This window comes from Camarhynchus parvulus, chromosome 3 (genome assembly GCF_901933205.1).
Source record: "Camarhynchus parvulus chromosome 3, STF_HiC, whole genome shotgun sequence".
In the NCBI taxonomy this organism is placed as follows: domain Eukaryota; kingdom Metazoa; phylum Chordata; class Aves; order Passeriformes; family Thraupidae; genus Camarhynchus; species Camarhynchus parvulus.
Genome location: NC_044573.1, coordinates 8,628,973 through 8,652,380, shown reverse-complemented (window position 1 = coordinate 8,652,380; position 23,408 = coordinate 8,628,973). Strand labels below are relative to the sequence as shown.

General features: G+C 38.6%; 1 protein-coding gene across 3 annotated transcripts in view; it reads left to right on the top strand.

Moving 5' to 3' along the window:
- MACROD2 (mono-ADP ribosylhydrolase 2) overlaps nucleotides 1-23,408 on the top strand; it is an 845,829-nt gene that overhangs the window by 185,299 nt on the left and 637,122 nt on the right. For all 3 annotated transcript variants that reach the window (XM_030946263.1, XM_030946261.1, XM_030946262.1), the window contains exon 4: nucleotides 381-410. In XM_030946263.1, the coding sequence (XP_030802123.1) occupies nucleotides 381-410 (30 nt within the window). The remainder of the gene's footprint in view (nucleotides 1-380; nucleotides 411-23,408) is intronic.

Here is a 23,408-nt window from a genome sequence, read left to right as displayed (position 1 = left end):
AGATAATCAGAAGTTGCATCAAAGTCTATTTAAGTTTCTCTACAATGGAAATTTTAAATTAATTTGGTAATCACAAAGGAATACGGTTTATAGAATTAAAAATGCAGGATTGTAATTTCATAACCTATTCAATGCATTAGCTTTAGTAATTGTATTATTGTTTTATTTATTAGCTTGCATTTTCAAAGGTTCTGCAAAGGTAAAGATTGTGATTGCAGTTTACAATAAGTGATTGTTTTTGCATTAAGTGTTTTCGGGTAAGGGAAGAGTAGCAAAGTTACTGAAACAATGGACAATCTCCTGTGAAACATCTTCTGTTTTGGTTCCATGAATATTTAGGAAGCTCAATGCTAATAATTCCCTTTTTGTTTTTCTTACAGCTAATTCCAGCCTTCTTGGAGGTGGAGGAGGTGAGTCTTTGCATAATGCTTAATTCACTTTTAAACAAACATGAAATATATGCTGGACCAATGCAGAGCTTAGTTGGTTATGAAAGAATATAAGTTCAAAAGTTGGAAGTATAAATTTATTAGATGGAAAAATTCACCAAAGTCCATAATCTTTCCTATCATCAAGAGGTAAGGTTTGCAACTGCTGCTGAATTTGGTTTCAACTCTGGGTCAGAGTAGGGGCTGACTAAAACAGAGTTGGGGCTGACTAAAGGAACTGCTGAACTGCCTTATGCTGTGTTGTGTTTTTAAGTATTTAGGCTTTTTAATTTACTCCAGGGAAATCTCAAATGTATGATTAATAAACTATTTTAACAGTTATGTGGAAATATTAAAATACGGTAAAATGTAATTTTAGTAAATGAGTGTGGCTTTATATTTTTATTTTTTTAAATGTTATGGTTTAAACTTGGTTGCTTACCTTACTCTGCTTGTCAGAATAGTCAGGTAGATTTCAATACAAATCTTTGGTGCAAGTCAGAGATGCTACTAACGTGTCTACTGCTAAGGCAGGGATGCTCAAGTAGATATCATTGTATTGCTTCTAAATACTTGCATGCTGGTTTATTTTAGTAGATTGATGCTATTTTACTTTTGGTATTTCTGTAGCACTGTGGCTATAAAATCTACACGAGTGGTAAAAATTCAGGAAAGATGTACCCATAAAGAGCTTCATCTCAGTTTCAGTGACTTCCCCTGCCACCCAGAGGGAAGGGGGAGAGATCAGTTCTGGAAATTTCCCAGCGCAGGAGCAATGCAGGCAGCAACTAATGCTCCTTCCTGGTGGGAGTTAAAAAAACTCTATGATCAGAGATTACATATGTAAGGGTAAAGGAAAGGGCTCTGTAAAAAGACAGGCAATCTCTGTTGCTTGTGAGGCTGCAGGCTAAGCTGTCAAAGCTTTTGTTTTAACAGAACAGGCAGCTCTTATTTTGGACTAGGAAAAGGTGCTTGACAAATAAATAAAATCATCTAAATAAAACCATTCACGTTCCTCAGCTGTGTATCTGGACATTAAAGTACAGGGCAGCCTTACCTGTTAATCCTGTTGGATTAATCTGTTTCTTTTGATTTGAGTTAGTTGTTTACAGTATACCAAATTTTTCTTTGTTTAAAAGATAATCCTTTAGGAGGTAATCCTTCACTAGCTGTTCCTGTTTCTGCAGAGCTGCTCCTCTACCTCCCTTCCAGCACTTGCTCCCAGCTGGTAACATTGCAAAAAAAAATATAAATCAATGCAAATGTTCAAGTTCTAATCAGGTTCCCAGAGCACTGCTGCTGCTGAAAGGATTTGGCTATTAACTTTCCATGTTATTTATTCAGCTGGACTGTACTTCAGAAGTTGATATCTGTTCAGTGTGGCCCTTGATAATGTGGCTCTCCCTCTGCAGCAGATGGGATGAGCCTGTGCTGTGGGTCAAATTAGGATTTTCCATGTATTTTATGTGTTAAAAGTGGCAATTAAAAGATGTTCTCTCCCCTTATGGCAGACTGACATGATGGCAGCCCAAGGTGCTGCTTCCCCTCCCTTCCTCCTCCTGCCCTGGCATCCTTTGGGGCTTTTACTGCCATTTTAAGAAATCAGTGTCTTTGGGGTTATGGGGAAGCTGCTGTGTGAGGTTGGGTTTGGGCATGCAATGAGTTCCTCTGGGTACAAGCTGCTGCAGCCCCCATGGCCAGAACCCCAGTCCCACATCCTTTGATCTCTGGTGGAAGGATAACCATGTACCCTCTTGCTTGTGGTACAGGAAAAATACCAAATCTGTCAGTTTTAGGGCTTAGAAGGTGACTGCTCATGGCTGAGGGGCTGCATGTGTGAAGGTGCCATCCTCCACCCATGGGTAGGGCAGCTGATGTCCTCAGAGCACACTGGCTTGTGATTTCCAAATTTTCTGAGTAAGAATCCTGAGAGTTTCATTGCCAAAGTATTCTAGATTTTGGGCAGGTGCCACAGGGTGCATGTTTTGAGAAGGGAAAAGTGTGTGCAGTCTGCAGGCCAGACAGGGGTACACAAAATGAAAGCAGCCCTGGCCAGCACCCACCTGACACAGGCAGATGGAGCCTGGAGCCCCTGGCTTTTGGAAAAATGGCTTGGTACTCTCCACAGGCATTTTTCTGTAAAAGAAATGGTTTGATTCCCAGTGGAATGGTTGTGGATTTTAAATTCTGGGTGTATTTTTTTTCTTTTATCCAGAAGAAAGTGACGGTAGCACTCTGTGTGAAATATTGATAGTGAATTATTAAAACTTTATTATATACGTAAACACCAAAGCCTTCTTTTGATTGCAGGTGCTGAATATTTATGATAATGCATAATACCAGTGTAGTTTCTCCAATAATGGGATTCAGATCTCCTTGGTAGTGCTTGTTAATTTAATCTCTCTGTCACTGCTGGAGGTATGAATACCTGTCTTAGTTTTACAGATAAAGAAAACTGGAAATTTCTGCTTGTCCAAGCTTATGCAACAGGTGCTGTGATTTTGAGCTGCTTTTGAGCTGTTCTGTGTTTGAAATCTTTTCAGAACTAAACTCAAATTAATTGGAAAGAGTTATTTGCACATCCTGATCAAATGTTTGCCAATCACTTTCCCTGGGTTTTAAAATCCATTTTCTTGAAGAGACCTGCTAAGAAAACCAATGGGCAGCATTGTGGGTGGACATGGTGCACTTGCTTGCAAGTTCAGGGGCTGATGGTTTTGGGTGGCTGCTTGTCTTCCCTGTGTCACCTCAGAGCCACATCAGGGCATCCCTGTACTTTGATTTCCCAGAGCTGGAGCAATGGTTTGTTCTTGCATTTCCCATTTAAATGCTGTCTGTTCATTTTCATGACCATTTGGAATGAAGAGATAAAAGCAAAAAAGATACCAGAAGCAATTTTTTACAGAACTGTTAATCATAAAATCAAGAAACCCACAATGGAGCCTTTAGTTAAATATAGATGTTGAAGGGTTTTTTCTGCTTTTCAAATAACTCTGAAGTTTCCAGGATTTCATTATGAGTTTGGTGAGTGAGCCTTTTTTCTTTTTCATTCTTTACTGTTTTTAATAATTGATTTTTAATTAGGAGGCATATTTCACTTTCAGGTCTAGATTTATCACACATTCAGCATCTCACTGCTAATAACTTGCATGGAGCATTATAACTTATTTGTGCATCATGTATTATTTGTCCCATTATGTTCAACACTGCAAAGGTGAAAAATTATTAAGAAAATTACTTGCATTTGGAGGGAGTGAACAAAAACTTGGTATTTTGAAAAAAAGTGTAAGCTCTTTTAAATGAGGTGTCCTGAAATTTGACTTCAGAAATCACAGTGCCCTATTTTGCATGGCAGTCTTTTTTCTTTACACTCTTTTACATTTGTGTCAAGGAATTAAAGCATATGACTTCATGTATTTTATTCAAGCAGAGTGAGCAAGAGCTGAGGTTTGTCCTCCCTTATGGCTTTGGGTAGTCTGTGGGGATTTTTTTGGGTATTGTGCTCTGCTGTTCCCACCTAGTATTCAGTTATTTTCTTCATGGTTCATTTTTCCTGTACTTAATTTGCTGACTGTAATCATGTTCTTGTTGCATGCTGATTTCTTCATTGACTTGATTTCATTGACCTTAACTTGAGGGTGTATTTAATTTTTTAACAAGATTTTGTTGCCTATGCTAGAATTTGGGAGATATCACCTTTTAGTGTGTCCTGTTATGATCATAGTTTCTTTCAGCTCTGTACTTAAAACTGGTAATTTTGTCTTTACAAACTCAGAGAGAGGACAGGTTATGTTTTCAGTCTCTTAGAAGCATCATTTGGACCCAGTTTAAACTTCTGGGTTGCCCCAGAATATCTGTCTGCTTTCCTGTTTCTCTCCATCTCTCTCTCTTTTTTTTTTTTTCCTTTTTTGGCCAGTGTAACTATTTTTTTCCCTAGGGCTTTTCCAAGCATGGAAAAAATTAATTCCCATATAGCCATAAGTATTTTAGCATATCTTAAATGTAGACCAGACCTACCTGTCCACCCTGCCAACAGTTTGTAGGCACAGTTTTAAGCAATTCTTATGGCATGGGGAACTTGGTGTTCATGGTCACAGCAGGGAGCTGGGTTTCTCTGTACTGCATTGCATAGACCCCATTTTGAACCTGGGATTTGCTGCTTTTATGTTATGTTATAATAGTGACACAAAAAAGTGTTTTCTCCTGAAAGAAATTAGCAGACTGACTTTTATCCTGGACTTGTGTCCCTTCAAATATGTCAACTGCTGCTTGCCAGCCACCCTGTCTATTTTTCAATTAATTGTGAGCTACTGAGCTAAAAAATCCAGTGATTATCCAGTCAGTAGTGTCAGGAAGGAACAGCTGACACAAATATCTTGACATCCCTCCCCTTAGCCAGGGATAAATTTTTATTCTCATGGCTGTGCCTTAGGTACATTACTGGCCATGTCCAGCTGTCTTCTGGTAGTTAAATCTCTAGCAAAAAAAAAAAAACCCAAGAAAGGAGGTTTTGCACTTTCTTAATAGTAACTTGACATCAGTTTACTGAATGGATATTAATGACACTGAGAAGTGAAAGTTGTACAAGAGAAAATTGGAGGCAGGAATGAGATAAGTTGCAGAGCACCCTGTAGCAATATATGACAGCAGAGGACTTTAAATACCAGACTTGCCCTGCACTGTCCCATTCAAAATGCGTAACAGGAAGAAGACAAGCCTGTTTTGTCCTAAACCAGGACTAGATGCTCTCTGTTTTGGATTTCACAGGGCTTGGGTTTGGTATTTACATAATTTAAATGCAAGAGAAGCAGGGGTTTAAATCCAAAGTTCAAATTTGTGCATGGCATGGGCATAACATGAAATGCATCCCATGAGAGGGAGAGGAAAGAGTTTGGGAAAGGAGCACTGACAGGATTCTTTCATCAAGAAAATAAGCATGATTATTTGGTATTTTTTATGTCAGTCTGTTGGCATGTTCTTGTATTATGTCAAATGCATTTGTCAGATTGGGGTGTGCTCACAGCAAATGGCTCCATGGAACAAACGTGCTTCATCTGGGGTTTCAGCTGCCTTCAAAAGCTTTCAGTTGCTTTGTACACTGCATTGTCATAGCCTAGGTATGTGGATAATGGCTATGAAGGTACAAAGATTTTCCTGGTGAATAATGACCACGAGGAGAACTGATAATGTAAAGCAAATGGCCATTTGCCTTTGTTGCTAATTAATCCTTTTTGCTTGAAGATTGCTGCTACAGTTCTGTAGGGTTGTTAGTGTTTTATCTCCTTTTACTCTTTGCATGCTGTTCTTTTTCATCTCTGTAAATAGAGTGGGTTTGAGAGGGCTGTATCCACAAGTTCCCCCACTGTGACAGTGCATCAGCCAATTAAAATGTTAATATTTATGTATTTTTTTTCTGCACATCTGTGATAGTTCCATTGGTAGGCCCTTTCAAGGTGTTTGGTTCAGCCCAAAATCTTGTTCTTCGTGAGCTTTTTTTGTATCAGATGAAAGCAAATAGATTTCTCAGCAATTTAACATCTTTTGTAGAATTTATTCAAAGTTACTATGCAAGCAAAGTCTTCATAGGTCAGTTATTCTCTCTCTTTCCCTCTCTCTCTCTTTCCATCTCTTTCCCTTTCCTTCCCTCTTTCGTTTGTGTATATATGTTTAGTTTTGGCTTTTGCCTTCTGTTATTGCAGTGGAGTTTTAGTTGAGCTTTAAATGAAAATTAGTGGATTTTCTCATTTCATAGTGCATCAAGAGACATAATGATGAAAGCTCTATAAATAAATAAGCACAGTTTATTTCAAAGGACCCTTAACATAAACTGCTCTGACTGTATTTAAAATGTGTGCTCTACTCTAGTTTCTTTTTTGTTTTTGTTAAAATATGATATATATTTTGTTCTTTGGCTAAATAGGGTGCCAGCTTCCTTTCTCCAGTCTTTTTATACAATCTTATGGGTAATAATCATAAACAGGAAGTCTCTGGATTGATTTTAAGTATTTCTCAGTTGTTGCCTAATTGTATCCTGCTAATTACTCTTTCCGAGCAGTTAGTTGAAAATAAATAAATAACTTTTATTTATAGGAATTGATACAGCTATATGGTCAGTTTGGGTTTTTCTGATTTTTTTTTAATACATGTTCAGCCTGTGATTCTTTAAAGGGGTGCTCCTGTTCCAGCTGGTGACACAGAAACATGACTGTTTCATTCATGAAAATAATCTAAGATTTTGTCCATCCAGACATACTCACCGCTGTCCTCAGCTTTTTAATGCTGCTGCTGCATTGCCTTAATTGGGCATTAGGAAGTGATATTTCACTCCTCAGTTACTGAGTGCTGAGTCCACAACAGTCTGAACTCACACTCAGTCAGGAGGTCACTTTCTGTCTCAAGTAGACCATTGCACTAACTCTCCTCATTTTGTTTCATTTCATGATGAGGTAATTACAGTGTTATGTACTCACAAGCAAAGCATGAAGATACGCACTGTCTGCTGTCTATCTATACATGACTTTCATATATGTGTGTGTGTGTGTGTGCATGTCACTACAGATGTTTTTTATTTGATCTTGCAATTGCTTCATAAAGTCAGATTTAGCATGTGTGTACATAAATAAATGCATAAAAATAGGACATTAATTTTCTTGGACTGGGACCTTTAGTTCATGGTCGTTGAAAATTTGAGGCACTCTTGATATAAATCCAAGGTGAAAAGGCAGGTGGTTATGTAAGGAATGTATTTCTTTCCTTTTCCTTTTTGTTTCATCTTGGAGGATGAAACAAATCTGGGAGAGAGACCACAAACCTTCCCTAAATGACAGATACCATGTGATGTATGAGGCAATTCGCTGTCCATTTGTTACGTCAATGCAAAGTGATCTAAAAATGGAAACACTTTTTCCCCATACACACACATACATGTGTGTCTCACGTGTCTTGAATGTAGAAAACACAATTTTTTTCATTTAACAAGGTGCTGCTCAGTCATCTTGGGAACCTTCTCCCTGTTGCTGAAGGTAAGAGGCACAGTTGCTAAGGGAAAACAGGCTGGGAGTGCCAGAAGTGATGCACATCTCTACAGTTTGCAGTGAGAATGAAGTTGAGCATTTGAGTTTATATATGTACCAGTCTAGAGATGTTTTTTAAAATTAAGGATTTGGTTGGTTTCCTTAATGAAAAATCTGTAAATTGGGACATCTGTCAAAGTTGTTCAGTTTCATGCTGAACAATTTTGACAGTGTCCTTTTTGCTGAGGTAAGAATGAAGTGAACACGGCAGGAAAGACATTATTTGTTAGGCTCAAACAGTGGGTGGTGATGTTTTAAAATCTGTTATTCAGAGGTAAGATCTACAGCTATTTTCCTGGTCCTGAGGAGAACCAGGAAAGAAGGTCCTGTAAGAGGACCAGGATACAATGGGAGGAAAATGAGAAATGCAATTTCAAACATTTAAGATGGTTTTAATTGGTTTTACAGAGCGGTATTAAAAGAAATAGAAGTGAAATAAAGGAGTGATGGAGGTACTTGACTTGTAGATATAGAGGCACTTTTGAATATCAAGCCCTTTACTGAAGCTTTCATGCTGGTATGCCTAAATACAAAACAAAGTCCTTAATCACTAGAACGTTCCTTAAAAGTATCTGTAAGCCCCAATTGCATTAATTTCTACATCAAATGTGTATACAGGTGTGAGCATGAAGGCATAGAAAAATGGCACCAGCTGTTTGCTGGTTATTCTTTTAAAATGTGCACATCCAATAAAGTGAGAAAATGGGCATTACATGGCACTCATACCTCCCAGAGGGAGGGAGAAAATTACTGTACCACTGTCTGCTGATGTACTGACCCCACAGGTCAGAGATTGGAGATTGTCATGGTCCTTAATTCCTTACCTCCTTTAATGAAAAGAATTCACAATAGTTTCTTCTTTCTGTTTCTAATGAAAGTAATTACATCTCAGTCACTATATTTTCAAAGACAATTTTGAATAAAACTCAGGATTAAACTACAGAGCCAAGGAGAACCCAAGTACTGAAATTACAGATATTACAGAGTTTACAATTCTCCTCTTGCTGCATAGAATGAAGGAATATGAAATCGGGTCTGCATTCACCTCTCACCTTCTATTTCAAATTTTCTGCTCTTTCTGCAGAGCTTCACTGCTCATTTATGAGCTGCTCTTTCCTGGCCATATTTTTCCAAAGTTCTTTCTTCTAAGCAAAGTGCTTAAAGATTATAACCTGAAGCTTATCAAGAGCCAGGAAAATCTCTGGCAGAGTAGATGGCAAGATAGTTGAGTCTTGGAAAAATCTGTCCTCCTTTGTTTGCAGTGTTCTTTTCTTCCCTTCAGCTTTAAGAACCCTATATCAGACAGTGTGAAGTGAGATGAACTTGTGGCATAATACAGAAAATGAAGTGTTGTGATTGGTAATGAAGGATTAAAACTCTTACATCTGTGGAGCTGCTTTTTAAGAAACATTAGTGGAAGAACTGCATGTACGAGTCTGTCTTTGCAGTTGCACATCTTTTTGAATTTATAATATTGGGTGGCAATGCAGCTTAGAGTTGCTAATTTTCATTCTAGTGACATATGGAAGACTACAAAGTGGACAACTCTTGTGATGTAAGAAACAAATAAAAATCTCCCTGCCCTTTTTAGGGCTTCAACTTTAGCCTGAATGACTTTGTAGCAACAATTTAGACTTCATTTTTTAAAACCACATATAGTGGGGAAATAGTAACCTGAGATGTGAAGTGACCAGGGCCAGTAACTGCTGAGGAGGGCGTGGATGTGAAGGAAAACACATGGTAAGCCTCATTTCTGTGAGCATTATTATCATGGAGTCTAAATACTCCACAGACCTAATTACTTTGTGAACAGAGAAGTAATGTTTTCTCCAGTTTCCAGTTGGAAAATGAGACTAGGAAACTGTATGTTTTTCAGAAGGTCCATGTAGAAAAGAGCAAAAAACAGCTCCCTGAAGGCAAAGAGAAAATGTAAAAACTTAGATCAGTTTTGCCGGTAGAAATTTTGGTTCCTATTTGGAAGTAAGAGGAATTTTAATTTTTGTACGAGTGTTATTGGTAAAAACAAGATGATGTTTGGAGGAAGGGAAAGCATAGTCTGCTGAGAGCAACTTTCTCACAATTAGGCCTTAATTGGTGATACAGCAAATCCTCTAAGGGAATGGCAGGACTACCAACTGGAAATAAGTACTGCTAGATAAACAGTTCTACACTAAGGGACTAGAAGGGAATATAGAAGAAATGTGATGTATTTGAGGCTACTGCTGTTAATAATTCTAAACAGACAGAATTCACTGTTCTTGCTTGGGCCTTTTTTTTCATTATGTTATAGAAACACTGTTTATTTCTAATTTTAATTTATATAGTATTATTAAAAATATGTTTTAAAATATTTGATGATAAATTTTTTTTGCATTAAGAAAATATCTAATTTGATTAATCAAATCTAGCCTCTTTCAACAGTTGAAGAATTTCAATGTTTCTCCTACCAAAAAATGCTGTCTTATGATTATGTGCAGAATAGTTGGAATTTTTTCTTTAGAAAGTCACGTAATTTACATATTTTCCTTGTTCTTTATGAAAATGCCTCATAATGTGTATGGTTTATAATTCAAGTTTCCATTAAACCTGATTTTCTTTTTAGAATGATGTTTTTGCCATTTGGACTGGCAGATCTGTAGTGTTGTAGTTTTGGCTACATATACAGTAGCAAAGAACAAAATATTTTTTGTCACGCTTCTGTTACAGTTCAGTCTGTTCCTTTTACATTATCAGCTTGTTTCTCCGGGCTTCACAGAGGCATCTGCTTTAATTTTTATTGGGCAGGGCTGCAACTTAGCAAACCTGGGGTAAGCTTCCCAAATAATTCACAAATGTGGCTGATTAAATCAGTTATGTCTTGGCTGAGTGATCTATGAGCGTATTATGCACACACAATGTTAAAAGAATGTTATTAAGGTGCAAATCTAAGTACTTAAAGTTAGGAAGTGCCAAAATCCAAGTTGCCTGGAGGCTCACAGTCTCTATGCATGTGTGTATGTATATGATATTGACTTTAACTGTGCAACTTCACTGTTCTTCCAGCTGGAACATCATCTCAGTAATTCTCCTCGCTCAAACCAAACCCAAGGTTTACTTGTTGAATATTTCAAGTCTGGTCTGCGAACCAGTATTTGTTATGGTATATGGTTTGATCAGTAAATTAAAGATTTCATAGGTAGTTTATTTGTCTTCCCCAAAACAATGGTGTTACTTTCACCAAAAGAAGAAGAAAAAAACCAAACCCAGAGATTAACATCAGAATTCTAAGTTTAAGGCCCAGGCTATACAGCAGAGGGCTGATTTATTTGAAGAGTGGAAGTCCTTTAGTTTCAAAAAGTAGGTCTGATAAATACCAAGCAATTCTTCAAACTGGAGCTTGTGTAGTTTAGGATATCATGCCAGATTATAAATCATCCAGTTGAAATGTACCTTGAGATTCCCACCTTCTTCTCTACTTGTTCCCAGTCCCACTACCTGCATTTTACATTGTATTGCTCCCTTATTCTCATCCATTCTCAAGACTGCAGGCCTAAATTTACACATTAAAGAGGAATTGGGTTTAGGGAGCATTTTTACTTAGACAATTTCAAACTGTGGTCTTAAAAAGGTGCTTTGATGTGATTAAGGAACAGAGAGCTGATTGAGAGAGGAGTGATGGGTGTGGAAACAAGTGTGGAGGGGAAGAGATGAGTGATAACTTCCTCTGCTGCTGGGTAATGTGAGACTGTGTTCTGAAACATTTGGGGTGCAGGAAGTGAGTGTCCCCTTTCTAACTTTTTGCCTTAATGTTCACTTCTAAAAACAAGTCTCCAGTCACAGTTCCTCTCTGCTCCTGGCTTACTGTCCAGTTCCTTTGCTGGGAAATGGTTTAATTTTAGTCCCAGGCCAATTTCCCATATTCTCTCTCTCTGAATTTGCATGACTGTGCCCTTTCATTGCCAGCTTTATTCTTATGCTATATCCTAATCACAGCCTTAGTCACCAGTCCCTCTCATCTTCAATCATATCATCAGCCTCTAAATGCCGGTAGTGGCACTTCCTCCTTTCACCAGTTCATGCTGGGATGAAGGGAAAAGTGTTCTGAGCAGGCAGTAATTTCTTAAGCCAAATGAATTCATTACTCAGGCAAATGAAAGAGAATTGCCGATTTCAGAGCTGCTGCAAGTGAAGAAAAAGTTTACAAAAGCCTACAGTTGTGGTTGTCATCTTTTGTTTATCTTCCCATCACAATTTTGATTTAAAACGTTTAACCCAGTCCAGCTGTACCACAGTGGTCACTCTGTCTGCTGTTCCATGGCTTTTAGGAATGAAGGTGGTATTGTCACTGTAAAAGGATAAAACCCCTGGTGTTGCTACCTTCTTTGTCTTTCTTCACCCTTGATGACTGGGCAGTAATTTCTCTGTGGGGATTATTTGTCCAAGGATGGGGCCCCTGTTCAATCCAGATATAACCCAGCTGCAGTGGAATTTCACCCTTCTCTGGGCTTACAAGCAATTAGCACTGCAGGCAGGACTGCCTGCCCTTGCAGGGAACAAAAGATGCAGCAGAAAAGTTTTCCCTGGAAATGGCAGCTGGACAATGAATTGGAAGATTAATCAGAAAATCATTTCAAGGCACTTTTTACAGCAAGGAAAAGTCACGTCCTCACCGTGAAATAAGATGAGAGGTCTTACATGTATAAGTTTATACATAGATAACTGGTGGAATGAGTCTCAAAAAAAGGGGTATTCTTAATAACACCAGCTACAGATAACAGTCATATGTGAGTTTTGAAGGAAATTTGCTCTGATGACAGGTCAGTTTTCCGTCAGGAGCTGGAAAATTGCAAACTTGTGATTATTCAAAAAAGATTATATCTGCAAATAAGATATACTAAGCAAATACTGTCAAGTTCATATGGGATATTATTGTCTTTCCCTTTGAGACTTGATTCAGCAGAAGCAGTTGATTTATTTTTTTTTTCCCAACACAGAGAATGTGGATGTTTAGAGGGAAATTGATTATAAAGGAAATAAGTACCAGTGCACATCAAATATTAAATAGATTCTCTCTTTTTCAAAATTAGTTCCCAAATTTGATGCTGTAAAATTTTAGCAGTAGTGGGAGAGCTCCCAGAAGACCCTTCATTATGTCTCATTATTGCAGCATATGTGAGGCCATGGTACCCTTGGTTGCTGTAGTTCCTTATTTATTCAGGAAAAATATATTTCATGGCTGCACAGCTGGGTAACCTTCTGTATCTGTAGATTTCTCCAGAAACAATCTTTTCTATACCCATAATATCTTGATTTTCCTTAGAAAGGTCATAAACTAGGCTTTTTTCTTTTCTAAAAAATTTTTATTTCTTAACTACCTGGTAAAGTTTAATATCAGACCACAACTTTGTCTAGTGCTTCTCTGGGTGTTCTTAATAAAGGGAAAGGTTTTTATCTTTTGGGAGGAGAAATTTCAAATTTTAGTATTGCAGCACAAGTATGGCAGAGTTCACACTCGCCTGATGACAGGTTTGCCATCAAGGATAAGAATATGACTGTACTTTTCTAAAAACAACCTGAGTTCTTAGTCAGGTGTTTTTCTCATTTATGTTATTTAAATCCTAATAGCTCATATTGAACAAGTTGGATCAGATCTCCTTTGGAACTCTTACCAAAAAGCTTTTTAAATAATATGTAGCTTTAGGTGTGAGATTTTGTTAAATATCTGTCCTGCCAGGGGAGACAACTGTGAGCAAGACTTGTTTGCCACAACTTTACAATTCTAGTGGTAATGTTTAAATTATTTCATAGGCATGAACTATCCAGGCAGGCTGCTGTGGTCCCTAAGAGCTTTTTTTGGCAAATTAATGCCTTAGAACTCAGGGACTATTTGTAGTGTAATAATTGAGGAAAGATGATTAAATATATGAAGCATTTAAATATGCATTTTAAGCTCACAGTAATTCCTGACAAATGGGAGTATCTTGGCATTTGGAGAACTACAAACTTCCAGTTTGTAGCTTTTCCAGTTTTTTGTGTGGACTTCCATTTGATGTGAAACAGAACCTTTGGGATGACACGTTTGTGACATCCATGGTTGTCTTTGGTCGTGCTGAGTCTGATCTGTCATGGTGGTGGGATCTGGAGGTTTGTGAGTACAGTTCCCCCTAAGATGGTAGAAGACAATTGGAAAAACACTTGTTTGATTTAACCCTGGAGATCATTCCTTTCCCTCGTGTGACTGCACACAGGCATCGCAGCTGCTGATCTTCAGCAGGTCTGGGAAAGGGTACTCCAGCTATTTTAAAAGATTCTAAATATAATCAGGGGAAAGCAAGACTCATTCAGACAGTAGCACTTTGCTTAGGTCACTCTTGGTGGATCATTCTCAAACTCCTCCCTGTCTTCTTTATTGTTACCTTGCAGCTTCATAGGCAGTCTTTTCAAGTTCATCACCATCTATACCATCATGCCATTGAAACATTTTCCCTGAAATCTTAATTTATATTTTTTTGGTTGTTGGTACAGCTTTAAACCTGAAATTAAAGGATTCCTGTTGCTTTCAGCTGGGGAAGAAGCTGTCATATCATTCAGTGCCTCATCTGCGAGCAAAGCATCTGCCTGTGAAAGGATCAGGACGTGCAGGAGCTTTGTAGACTCATTAGTTTGTTCCACACTGCCCGATCTGGTTTTGCTTTTGTAGCACAAAACATCTGTCAACAACAGTGCACCTGAATTTCTAGGGAGAGAGATGCCAGCAGTACTCCTGCCTGCTCCTTTTTGGGTAAATCTCACCTAGATGCAGTTGTCTTGAAATTACAAAAGGGAGCAAATTGCTGTCTCCTCCTCATCTGTGGGAATAAATCAGAAATGGGAGCTGTGGGCTTGGCATTTAAGCATTTCCATTTGTAGTACACTGACATACTAATGATGGTAATTTTGCATTTGTTACTACATGCCTAATCTAATTAAGTTTCTCTTAGGGTACAATTGTTGTTTTCTGTATTTAATTATGTAACCACCAGGTGCAAGTGTTAATAGTAGCTGAATTGAGAAGGCAGTCTTTTATCTTTGTACTATGTAAGAATTTTTTTCTGTATCTTCAGCTTCCAGTGAAAAAAGTGCTTACAGTATTTGATTGCTCCAAGGACTTCTAGTAGCACTTCTGATTGATATACATAGGAAACACTAATGAGGACTGAACACTTATATTACTCTTTAATTTAGATGTGTTCAGAACCATTTATGAGCTCTTCATTTTTTGGTTTCAGGTGTTGCAGTAGTTCAGACTCCCTTTCCCAGCTATCCTGTTGATTTTGAAGGTTGGCAGACTTGCCACACTCTGACAGATCTGCTTCTGTCTGTTTGAAAAAGTCTGAACTATGTAGGGATTTGTTGTCTGAAGCTGAATTTCATGGAGCACTGGCAAAACTGCTTCTGTGACTGCCAGCCTGGCTCTGTGAACTTTTTGCTACCATTTCACCAATGCTTGTTCAAACATTTTGAAAGAGTTTTCAGCAGAATTCTTTGCCTGCAAGAATAAACTCAAGTATTATTTTTAAAGCTCAAGGATCTGAGCTTTGAAATGATGTTAAGAGTGTGCTTGGAGGCAATTGACTCTCAAAAGGTTTTGAAATTATAACTTTAATTTTTAAATAAAGTGAACAGGAATTGCTGTAAATGTTTCCACCTTCAGATTGGCAATTGTTTTAATCTACTAAATAAAAATAAGTAAAGCTTGTATTTTCTAGCTTCTAGTCAGTCATCAGTAATCTATAATTAGACAAATTTGGCATTGAGTGTAATAGAAAAATTAGATAAATGATTGATGCATGTTTATTCTAAAGCATAAGGTACCCATGCAACATTCCCATTACTAATGAAAGAAAATTGTCTGCAGAAGCCTTTTTCAGCCTCTTGGCATTTGTGAACAAGTATACATGTCTTAGTAGAAGTATGGCCTGTATGTACCATTGGTTCAAGCCTGCTGCCAGATGCCTTCTTCTCTTAGATACTTTTCAAGGATTCATTTAAAGAAGGATTTTGAGCCGACCATGGATGACAAGTCAGTGGTAGTGAACCAAAATTCACTGCTTTTCATTTAAGGATCCTGTGGGATCATTTTACCTTGAGCTGTGAAGTGTGATTTTACACTTGAACCATTTTCAGTATAGAAACATAAGAGTTCCAGTTTATTCTGGGGCAAGAATGACAGAATCCATTGGTTTAGTTCTACATCCAGGTAAACAGGCTGTCTTTTCTTTTTTTTTTCCATTAAGCTTTCCAGGGCTGTTAATGGTAGAGAATTCCCCCACTCCTGCCATCTTTGAGACCTAAGTTACTTCAAGTTTAGCTTGTTTCTTACCCTTCAGGCCTTTACTTCCAACTCCACTCCTTTGATGGTTTATCACAGAATTTGCTCAGAGGCTTCCATTTTTTAAGGTAGTCTTTTAATTACTACTGATTATGCACTGCATCAGAGAAAAGTGGTTGAAAACTTTAAAACCACAAATCAGCTATTCATCAATGGGTTGCAGTAATGAATGCTAACATACTGTTTCTTCAGGAAGAGTCTGTTAGGGACAGAAGACCATGTTTCACGTGATGTGAAAAATAGTAAGCTTCACTTCTGAGAGCAGCTTGCTAGAGTTAGTGGTCAGGTTTCATTAAAAATTCATTCTAAAAATATTAGAATAGGTATGTTTGGTATTAGTTCATAGAAGTCTTCAAATTAGTATCAGGATTAGGTCAGCAGATTGGTATCAGGATTAGTGCTTTCTGGCAGCAAGGCCTGACACTGATGGCAATAACAACTTTTCACTTAGTTCCTCTATGCTTTTGGCTTTTGGATTAGTTTTTCCATTATTCCTGTTCCAGGAGCTGCTTTTCCCCCAGAAGTACAATGATTTATTTGGGTGATAATACACAGGCTGTGGTATTTCAGAAGCTGTTATCAGTTTCCATGTAGGGATGCTTGGAAAAAAAAAGAAAATCGCACTATCTTGCAAAAAATATGCTGGCTTCATTAGGTGCAAAACTGTCTCAAATGGCCCTTAAGCAGCACTTTGGTTTCTCCAGCTTCTCAGCATGAAAACATATCTAAGTAAGTTATATTATTTCAGGACAGTGACCAGCTTGCTTCAGATCCAGCAACTGTGTTTATTCTTTGGTTTTGGTTTTTCTCCCAAGTGAAGAATGTCACTCTGCGCTGTTTACATTTACATCTCAAAACAATTAAGCTAAAACAGCTTCTTAAGACTGGGAGCTGGCTTTCTCTCAGGGAGAGCTTTACATTCAGTTTCCAGAGTCATGCAGTAGATAGACTTATTTTTGTGGCTTTTTTTTTTTCCCAAGCTGGTGTGATTTCCTTTATGTTCATCTTTCTGAAGATGTTTGAATGCTGTTGATTTTGAATTGTGCATATTGGTAGGAACACTTAGATGTATTTTCTGTAGAGTGCTTTAATTATGAGAAGAACAACCAACTGATTTATTCTGTATTTGGTGATATTTCTTATTATGTCTTTGGATATCTCACTGAAATACCTTTTTGATGAAAAAGCAGAGTAGTAAGCAGTAAAAGCTTTCCTGTCTTTGATTGCAGGACCAGGTACTAACAAAATACAGAGACTTACTCCTTATATTTTTCCATGTCCTTATACTAGAACCATTTGTGAAATAGATGAACAGGTTTTCTAGTCTGAACTGATTTATAGCATAATTGTGTTGTTCTAGTGCTTCACAGCAATACTACAATACACGGAGAACTTTGAACAGACCCAGTGTTGCCATGTTTTAGGGCACCATCCTGCTCTCTTCTTTCATCCCTTCCCCATTTCCAGATTTCATCAACCTACTCCTGTGCAGTTGCAATACATGTTGATGAGTGGGCAGTCCAATACTCCTGTGCTCCCTCTTACAAGTACTGATGTTTCTTTCTCAGAAGACAAAGCTTTAAAAATAATTTTGCCCCAGGGCAAGGCACTGGGGTGAAGATTTAGAAGTCTTTAAAGTTTAAGACCTTCTGAGCCTTCTTGTTTCTGGATTCTGATTCTGTTTGCTCCTTGTGGGGTGAAGGGGATGCCTGAGGTTTGAGTGACCTGCCTTCTGTAGGCAGTTGCTTCCTCCCTACTGTTCATTTGCAGAGGCAAAGCCCTTTTTTGGCTGGGAGCAGCGGGTGGATGCGCAGGATTTTGGCTGGGAGCAGCGGGTGGATGGACTGGATTTTGGCTGGGAGCACCAGGTGGATGTGCAGGATTTTGGCTGGGAGCAGCGGGTGTTTGTACTGCATGAGCTGTTGTACAGCCTTTGTGTGGCATCTGCTGCAATTGCCTCCCAGCAGGGCCATGGGAAGTCTTGCTGCATGTGCAACATGGGACATCAGTTTTGTGTCCTGTGTTTGTTATTCCCTAAACACACACTACCCAGGCTCTTTGAAGTAGGAATGATCCTTTACAGACCTTCTGTCATCCTCTGACCTGAGCAAGTTCCCTTTGAAAAGTCCAGAGTGTTTTTATGTCCCTCCTACTTGCCAATGGGCAGAGCAGGTGTGAAGCAGGGCAAAGGGGGTCTCAGCTTCTTTCAGTCTGAAGGAGACCCTGATTTTCTTTGTGTGTTTGTCATGCCCCTGCCTGACGGCTGTCCCTACAGAGCTTGAGGGCAGCCTGCTCCCTGGAGGGGTAAGTGGTCAGCAGAGGCAGGCTGTGGGAAAGGTGCTCCTGGTTCTCAGGGCTGGTGCTGTCACCTCTGACATTGCCTGTGGCCCCAGCAGCCACGCTTGAGACCAGCATCATTTCCTCCACTGGTTTTGCAGGCGGTGCAGTCCCAGCTCAGAGGTCTGCTGTCAGCAGGGGTTCAAAGGGCATCATGTGGGATTTAGCCACTGTTGCATATACAGTTCAGAATAATTTTCTGCTCCTTTGATAGCTCTTGATGCGTTTTATTCAGTTCCAATCTAATCAACTTAACTGTTTTAGCACATTGTCTTTCTTCAGACCTTTTACAGAAGGCTGGTGTAATCTCTCTTAAAAAGAAAAAATAATTCCCCTTTCATCTTTCTGGGGAGATCACTTTATTCAAGTGTAGTGACCTGGCTTAGTATTTGATAACTAATGTGTCACTGAAAGTTCCTCATTACGGCCCCAGCTTGCAGACCACCTGGAGTGCTCCATTATTAATGTGAACTTCAGGTTCAATTTTTAGATGTGTGCAGGTGCATGTGCACTATTCATTGCAGGCTGGTGACACTTGCCCCGTGAAGGGACAAAAGTACATGTGGCTGAATGTGTCTTGCAGGCCTATGGAGCACTTATTGTTTTGATAACAGCCATAAGGCAAGTGTAAGCACTGAGGCTCCAGCTCTGTGTTGATTATAATCTAACTTTTGCTTTCCTTGGCAATCATCCTTTGATATATAGGCACTTAATCTCAGTGCCTGGAGAACAGAAGTAGAGAAGCCAGAGAGGGGAGGATAAAGGGGAAGCCATGCTCCGGTTAAACCAATAACATGGGAAAAGCTTAGTTCTTATTCCAGATATCCATGGATCTTTGGATGGTAGATGATAGTTACATGGCAACCAGGCTCTGCAGGGCCCTCCAGGTTGCTGCTTGTTGTAGTGCAAGATGTAAGTAATCTTGTTGATGCAGCCAGGATGCTGTTAAGACGATGAGTTTAGGAAGGATCTTCCATCTCCTTGATGGAAGCTTAATTTTGTCTGGGTTTTTTTTCAGTAGTTGCTTAAGCCACCTAAACTCCTCTAGCCATCCATCTTTGCGTCCTGAAATCACATAAGTGACCTACTGAATTAAATCTCTGATCTTAACTTGTTTGCTTTATAGTCTAAATAAATGAAAAGGCGGGAGATAACAGAGTCTAATGTTGCATACAAATCAGCAGAGCTTGGTACAGTTGCAGGGTTATTTATTGGTTTTACTGAGGTTTGATTTTCAGGGTTATTTCCCTTTTCTTTTTAAAGGGGGAATTTCTTTGTGGACTTCTTTTTGTTTTGTTTTCTTTTAAAAGAAATATGGAAATAGCAGAAGTGGGAGGAGAGGTGGATTCGTAGGAGCAGTGGAGCTGGAAGGACAAAGGGAGATGGGCTGAAAAGGAAAGGGAAAAGAATAGTTCTGAGTGTGTGAAAGGGAGTGGGAGGAACAGGAAATCAGAGTGAGGGTTTGCAAGCACTGCCAAGTGTGGGCAGGAGTAAATTGGACAGGGAAAGAAAATTCCTGAAATGTCTTGTTTTCTTTAAAGACACCAGCCTGATTATAGTAAAATAGCTTCTGCTTTACTCACTGAGGACCAGGTCTTGACATACTGTATCTGTTAAAAACGAATAGTGGAATACATTAGTAGATTTTTTTTTATGAAGAGCTAAAGCACAAAAAAGGTACTTTCTTAATAGTTTAGTATTTTAAATAAACATCTACCTCAACTGCCAAAGAATTAAGGGTTTTAAAATCATATCCATCTTTATATGGTTTGTGTAGTTATTCTTTGTAGTAATTTTACTCTTATTTAAACTGAATATATACTGATTTGGGTTTTTGACACATTAAGAGTGGTGCTCTGTTCTTCTCACAGGTTATTGTAGACAAATTAGAGTCAGGGCATTTCAGACTAAGGTTTCTAGTTATGGCCAGTAGCAGTAGAAGAATGAAAACTCTGAGATGACGCTAAAAATTTTGGTTTTCCTTTAAAAAAACCCCATTAAATTAGATCTCTAGGCACTGATTTTCTAAATTTGCTGTTATTACAGAGATTTTGCCTTTTGGAGTTGTTTTCAAATAAGTGGATATACCTATCTTGTCACATGCTAAAGTGCCATTTAAAAGATAAAAGAAGTCTAAAATTTGATTGAATAGTTTAGAATTAATTTAAAATACCAATTAATGCTATTTAATATCTGATTTATTTCTCCTCCACACCTTAAATATTTATGGAAGAACATCCAAGAATTTGTATGGAATATTTAAAACATATCTGGTAAATGCCCCTTGTGAAATAAATTATTTTTATTGCAATTTAGAAAAGTACATATTTAATAGTGAAATGCTTTGCTTATGTACTTACATAACTCCAGTGTATAATACAGGTCCAAAGGTCTTTAATTACTTATAAAGATAGGACTTTAATGACAAAATAATGGCTCTGGTGTATCTGTACCACTGGGTTTAGACATTAGAAAGGTTTCATATCTTTCAACTCTTCCTTATGTGATGTTACACTGGTGCCCCAGACATTTTTTAATGCATGAGCAATCAACATAAGTGAAAACTAGAAAGCATTCATGGTAAGACAAGAGGCAATGTTACTTTCAATAAGGTGACTTCAGAGAACTCTCACACAGATATTTCACTGGGGACATTCTGGTTTGACCTCTATCTCACCATGCCTTTTTTTTCTCTCTCTCTCTCTATTTTTTTTTTGTCTTTTTTTTTTTTCCATCTTATGATTAAAGAGAGGAGGAGGGGTTTGTAAAAGCCCTCCAGAAAACTGACAGTTCCTTGTAGAATTGTAGGTCTTTCTAATTTCCATATATTTTCCTGCAGGAGAATGGCTTTCTAAGAGCACGTTAGCCTTCAACCTTGGCAGGTGTAGAAGTACATCTGCAGTATTGTGATTGAAATGTTATACCTGCTTATTCTAAAACTGACATGAGAGGTGACAAATGACAGAGGCATTACTGGGTCAGGTGAAGTCTTTGTCATAATCCCTTTTCCCTGAACTTTCAGCTGGTGCAGCAAAGAGAATCCTGTTTCGGGGATTATTAACACCACCTGCTACAAAATTCCTTTGGGAAGGACTGGAATGCTTTGGCTTCAAACCCTGGCTTTGAAACATGCAGGAAAATGGCACAATCTCTGCAGACACTCTAATGACTACTTTGGGTTTGGTATAAGCCAGCCTTTTCACTGCAAAAATGTGTTACTAAGGATATAAATGCTGTTTCTCCCATTGCAATGTAAAAGTGAATTTTCGGTGAATTCCTTAAGTTCTTGTGTTTGACAGGATTCGGCGGTACAATCTGCTGCAATGACTTGTGCAGCAGGGTTGAATTGATCTCTGGTTGAAGCCCCTTAGTTTTGGGTTGCATGTAGAAAGCTCTATCTCCATTATACAGGATTTTTTACTTCTCTTTCTTCTCAAGCACCGTTTCGTGTTTTGTAAGGTTTGCTTTGTGTCTGGTTCATCCAGAAGGCAGTTTCTTCCCTCAGGAAGAAAAAGTGGAAAGCCTGTGGGAAAAGTGTTTTTCTCTTTGGTCGAGTGCTTCTGTCCTACTTCTCTTGTGTAACTGCAGCCCGTGTGCAGGGCAGGAGCACGGTGCCTCCCTGACTGGCTGTGGGGAGCTGGAGAGCAGAGATGAAAGGTACCTGACCAGAAGCTGGGCATCAAGTTTGACTCCTGTTCACCTCCCATTCCTGTGCTGGCTTTTGGATTTTTTTCAAAGCCAGATGAGGAAAAGTGCCTCCTCTTAGTCATCAGCATTGATAGGACTAGAATCCTGCTGGAGCTGCCTGAGGCAAAACAGGCAGAGCAGAGGAACAGGCAAAGTCCTGGGCTCTTTTCATCACAAGCTCTGATTGCAGGTCCCCCTGGAACTAGGAGGTGAATCTGTTCCTTTGTATTTCTGAGTGAAGTGAGTGCTGATTGATTTGTCAAGTGATTACATGCTCAGATGAGATACTAGGATGTACAGTTTGCTTCCATTCAGCACCACAGCAATGCCCAGGCAAAACTTCATACAGTACAAAGAAGATTGTAGTCATTGTAGGAGAATGTGTACACAGAAATCACCTTTCTGAATGGCTTTTTTGAGCCTTATTCACCATTGCCTCTCTTAGTTTGTTTTCCCTTGGCAGAGTTTTCTGACTTTGCCCTTGCAAAAAGCAGAATCTGCTGTGTAACTCATGGCCAGAAGGACCCATTTCAGATAAATAATCCCAATGTGCCCTGAGTTAATTGCCTTTTTTTGGGTATGTCTGTCTTTTTCAACATCAGGGGCTGTAATGTGTACCTAGGCCATGAGGAGGTTTCAGCTTAGCAAAAAGGTACTGGTTGCTTGTCATGTTAATATGTTGGGAGATGTTGCTCCAGTGAATATGAATCCCAGCAGGTTTTCTTCTGGCAGAAATGTCCTCTTTCTCTCTCAAAATGAATCCCTCCAAGCCCCAACTACCCACAGTTTGTTCTTGGCTGACCCATTTGTTCTGCCATCCCTTGTCTGACATCAATGCATCATACAATTTACAGAGTCAAATTTACAGTGTTAGGGAGTCTGCAATCTCCTGTAAGACAAAGCTGTTTTCTACAGTTTTAAGATCTGAAACCTAAAAAGAGATGGCATGTTGCAGAGATTTTAGGAACTATGTGGGAAACATTGGGTGCTGTTTACTACAGTAGTGATTTCCTAATATGTGTGTTTCTTGAAGGGTAGCTCTCAATATTTGAGGCATAATGTACTACGAATTGTTTTTTTTTTTTTTTAATTCAGAAGAGGATTTTTGTGTAAAACAATCGGTGTTTATGATGTGGTGTGAATGTAGTATAGTATCTGAGCTAATCTTGGAGTCTTTTTTAGAAATTTGAGGCTATTTAAAACAATTCTTGGCATAGTAGTTGCATTTCTAAGCAGTGGCTCTTTGCTTTGGTGGAAGCAGGGTTTTTTTTTTCTTCTATTGCACATTAATCACACATGTTCAGAAGAAGTGACTCTCTGATTAAGGACATTGCTGTAGCAGAGGAAAAATAATAGTTTTTAAAGTTTTATTGCCATCAAGCCACTACTAAAATTAATGTTTTTTTATACGTGCTAAGTCTTGAGTTCCTTTGAAGTTGTGGGTTTGAGTTGATTGTGAGCTCAACCAAAGCTCTTTCCCCTGCAGTTTGGGTGTCTGAAACCTGAGAAATAGCAACTAATTATTATTTGGCC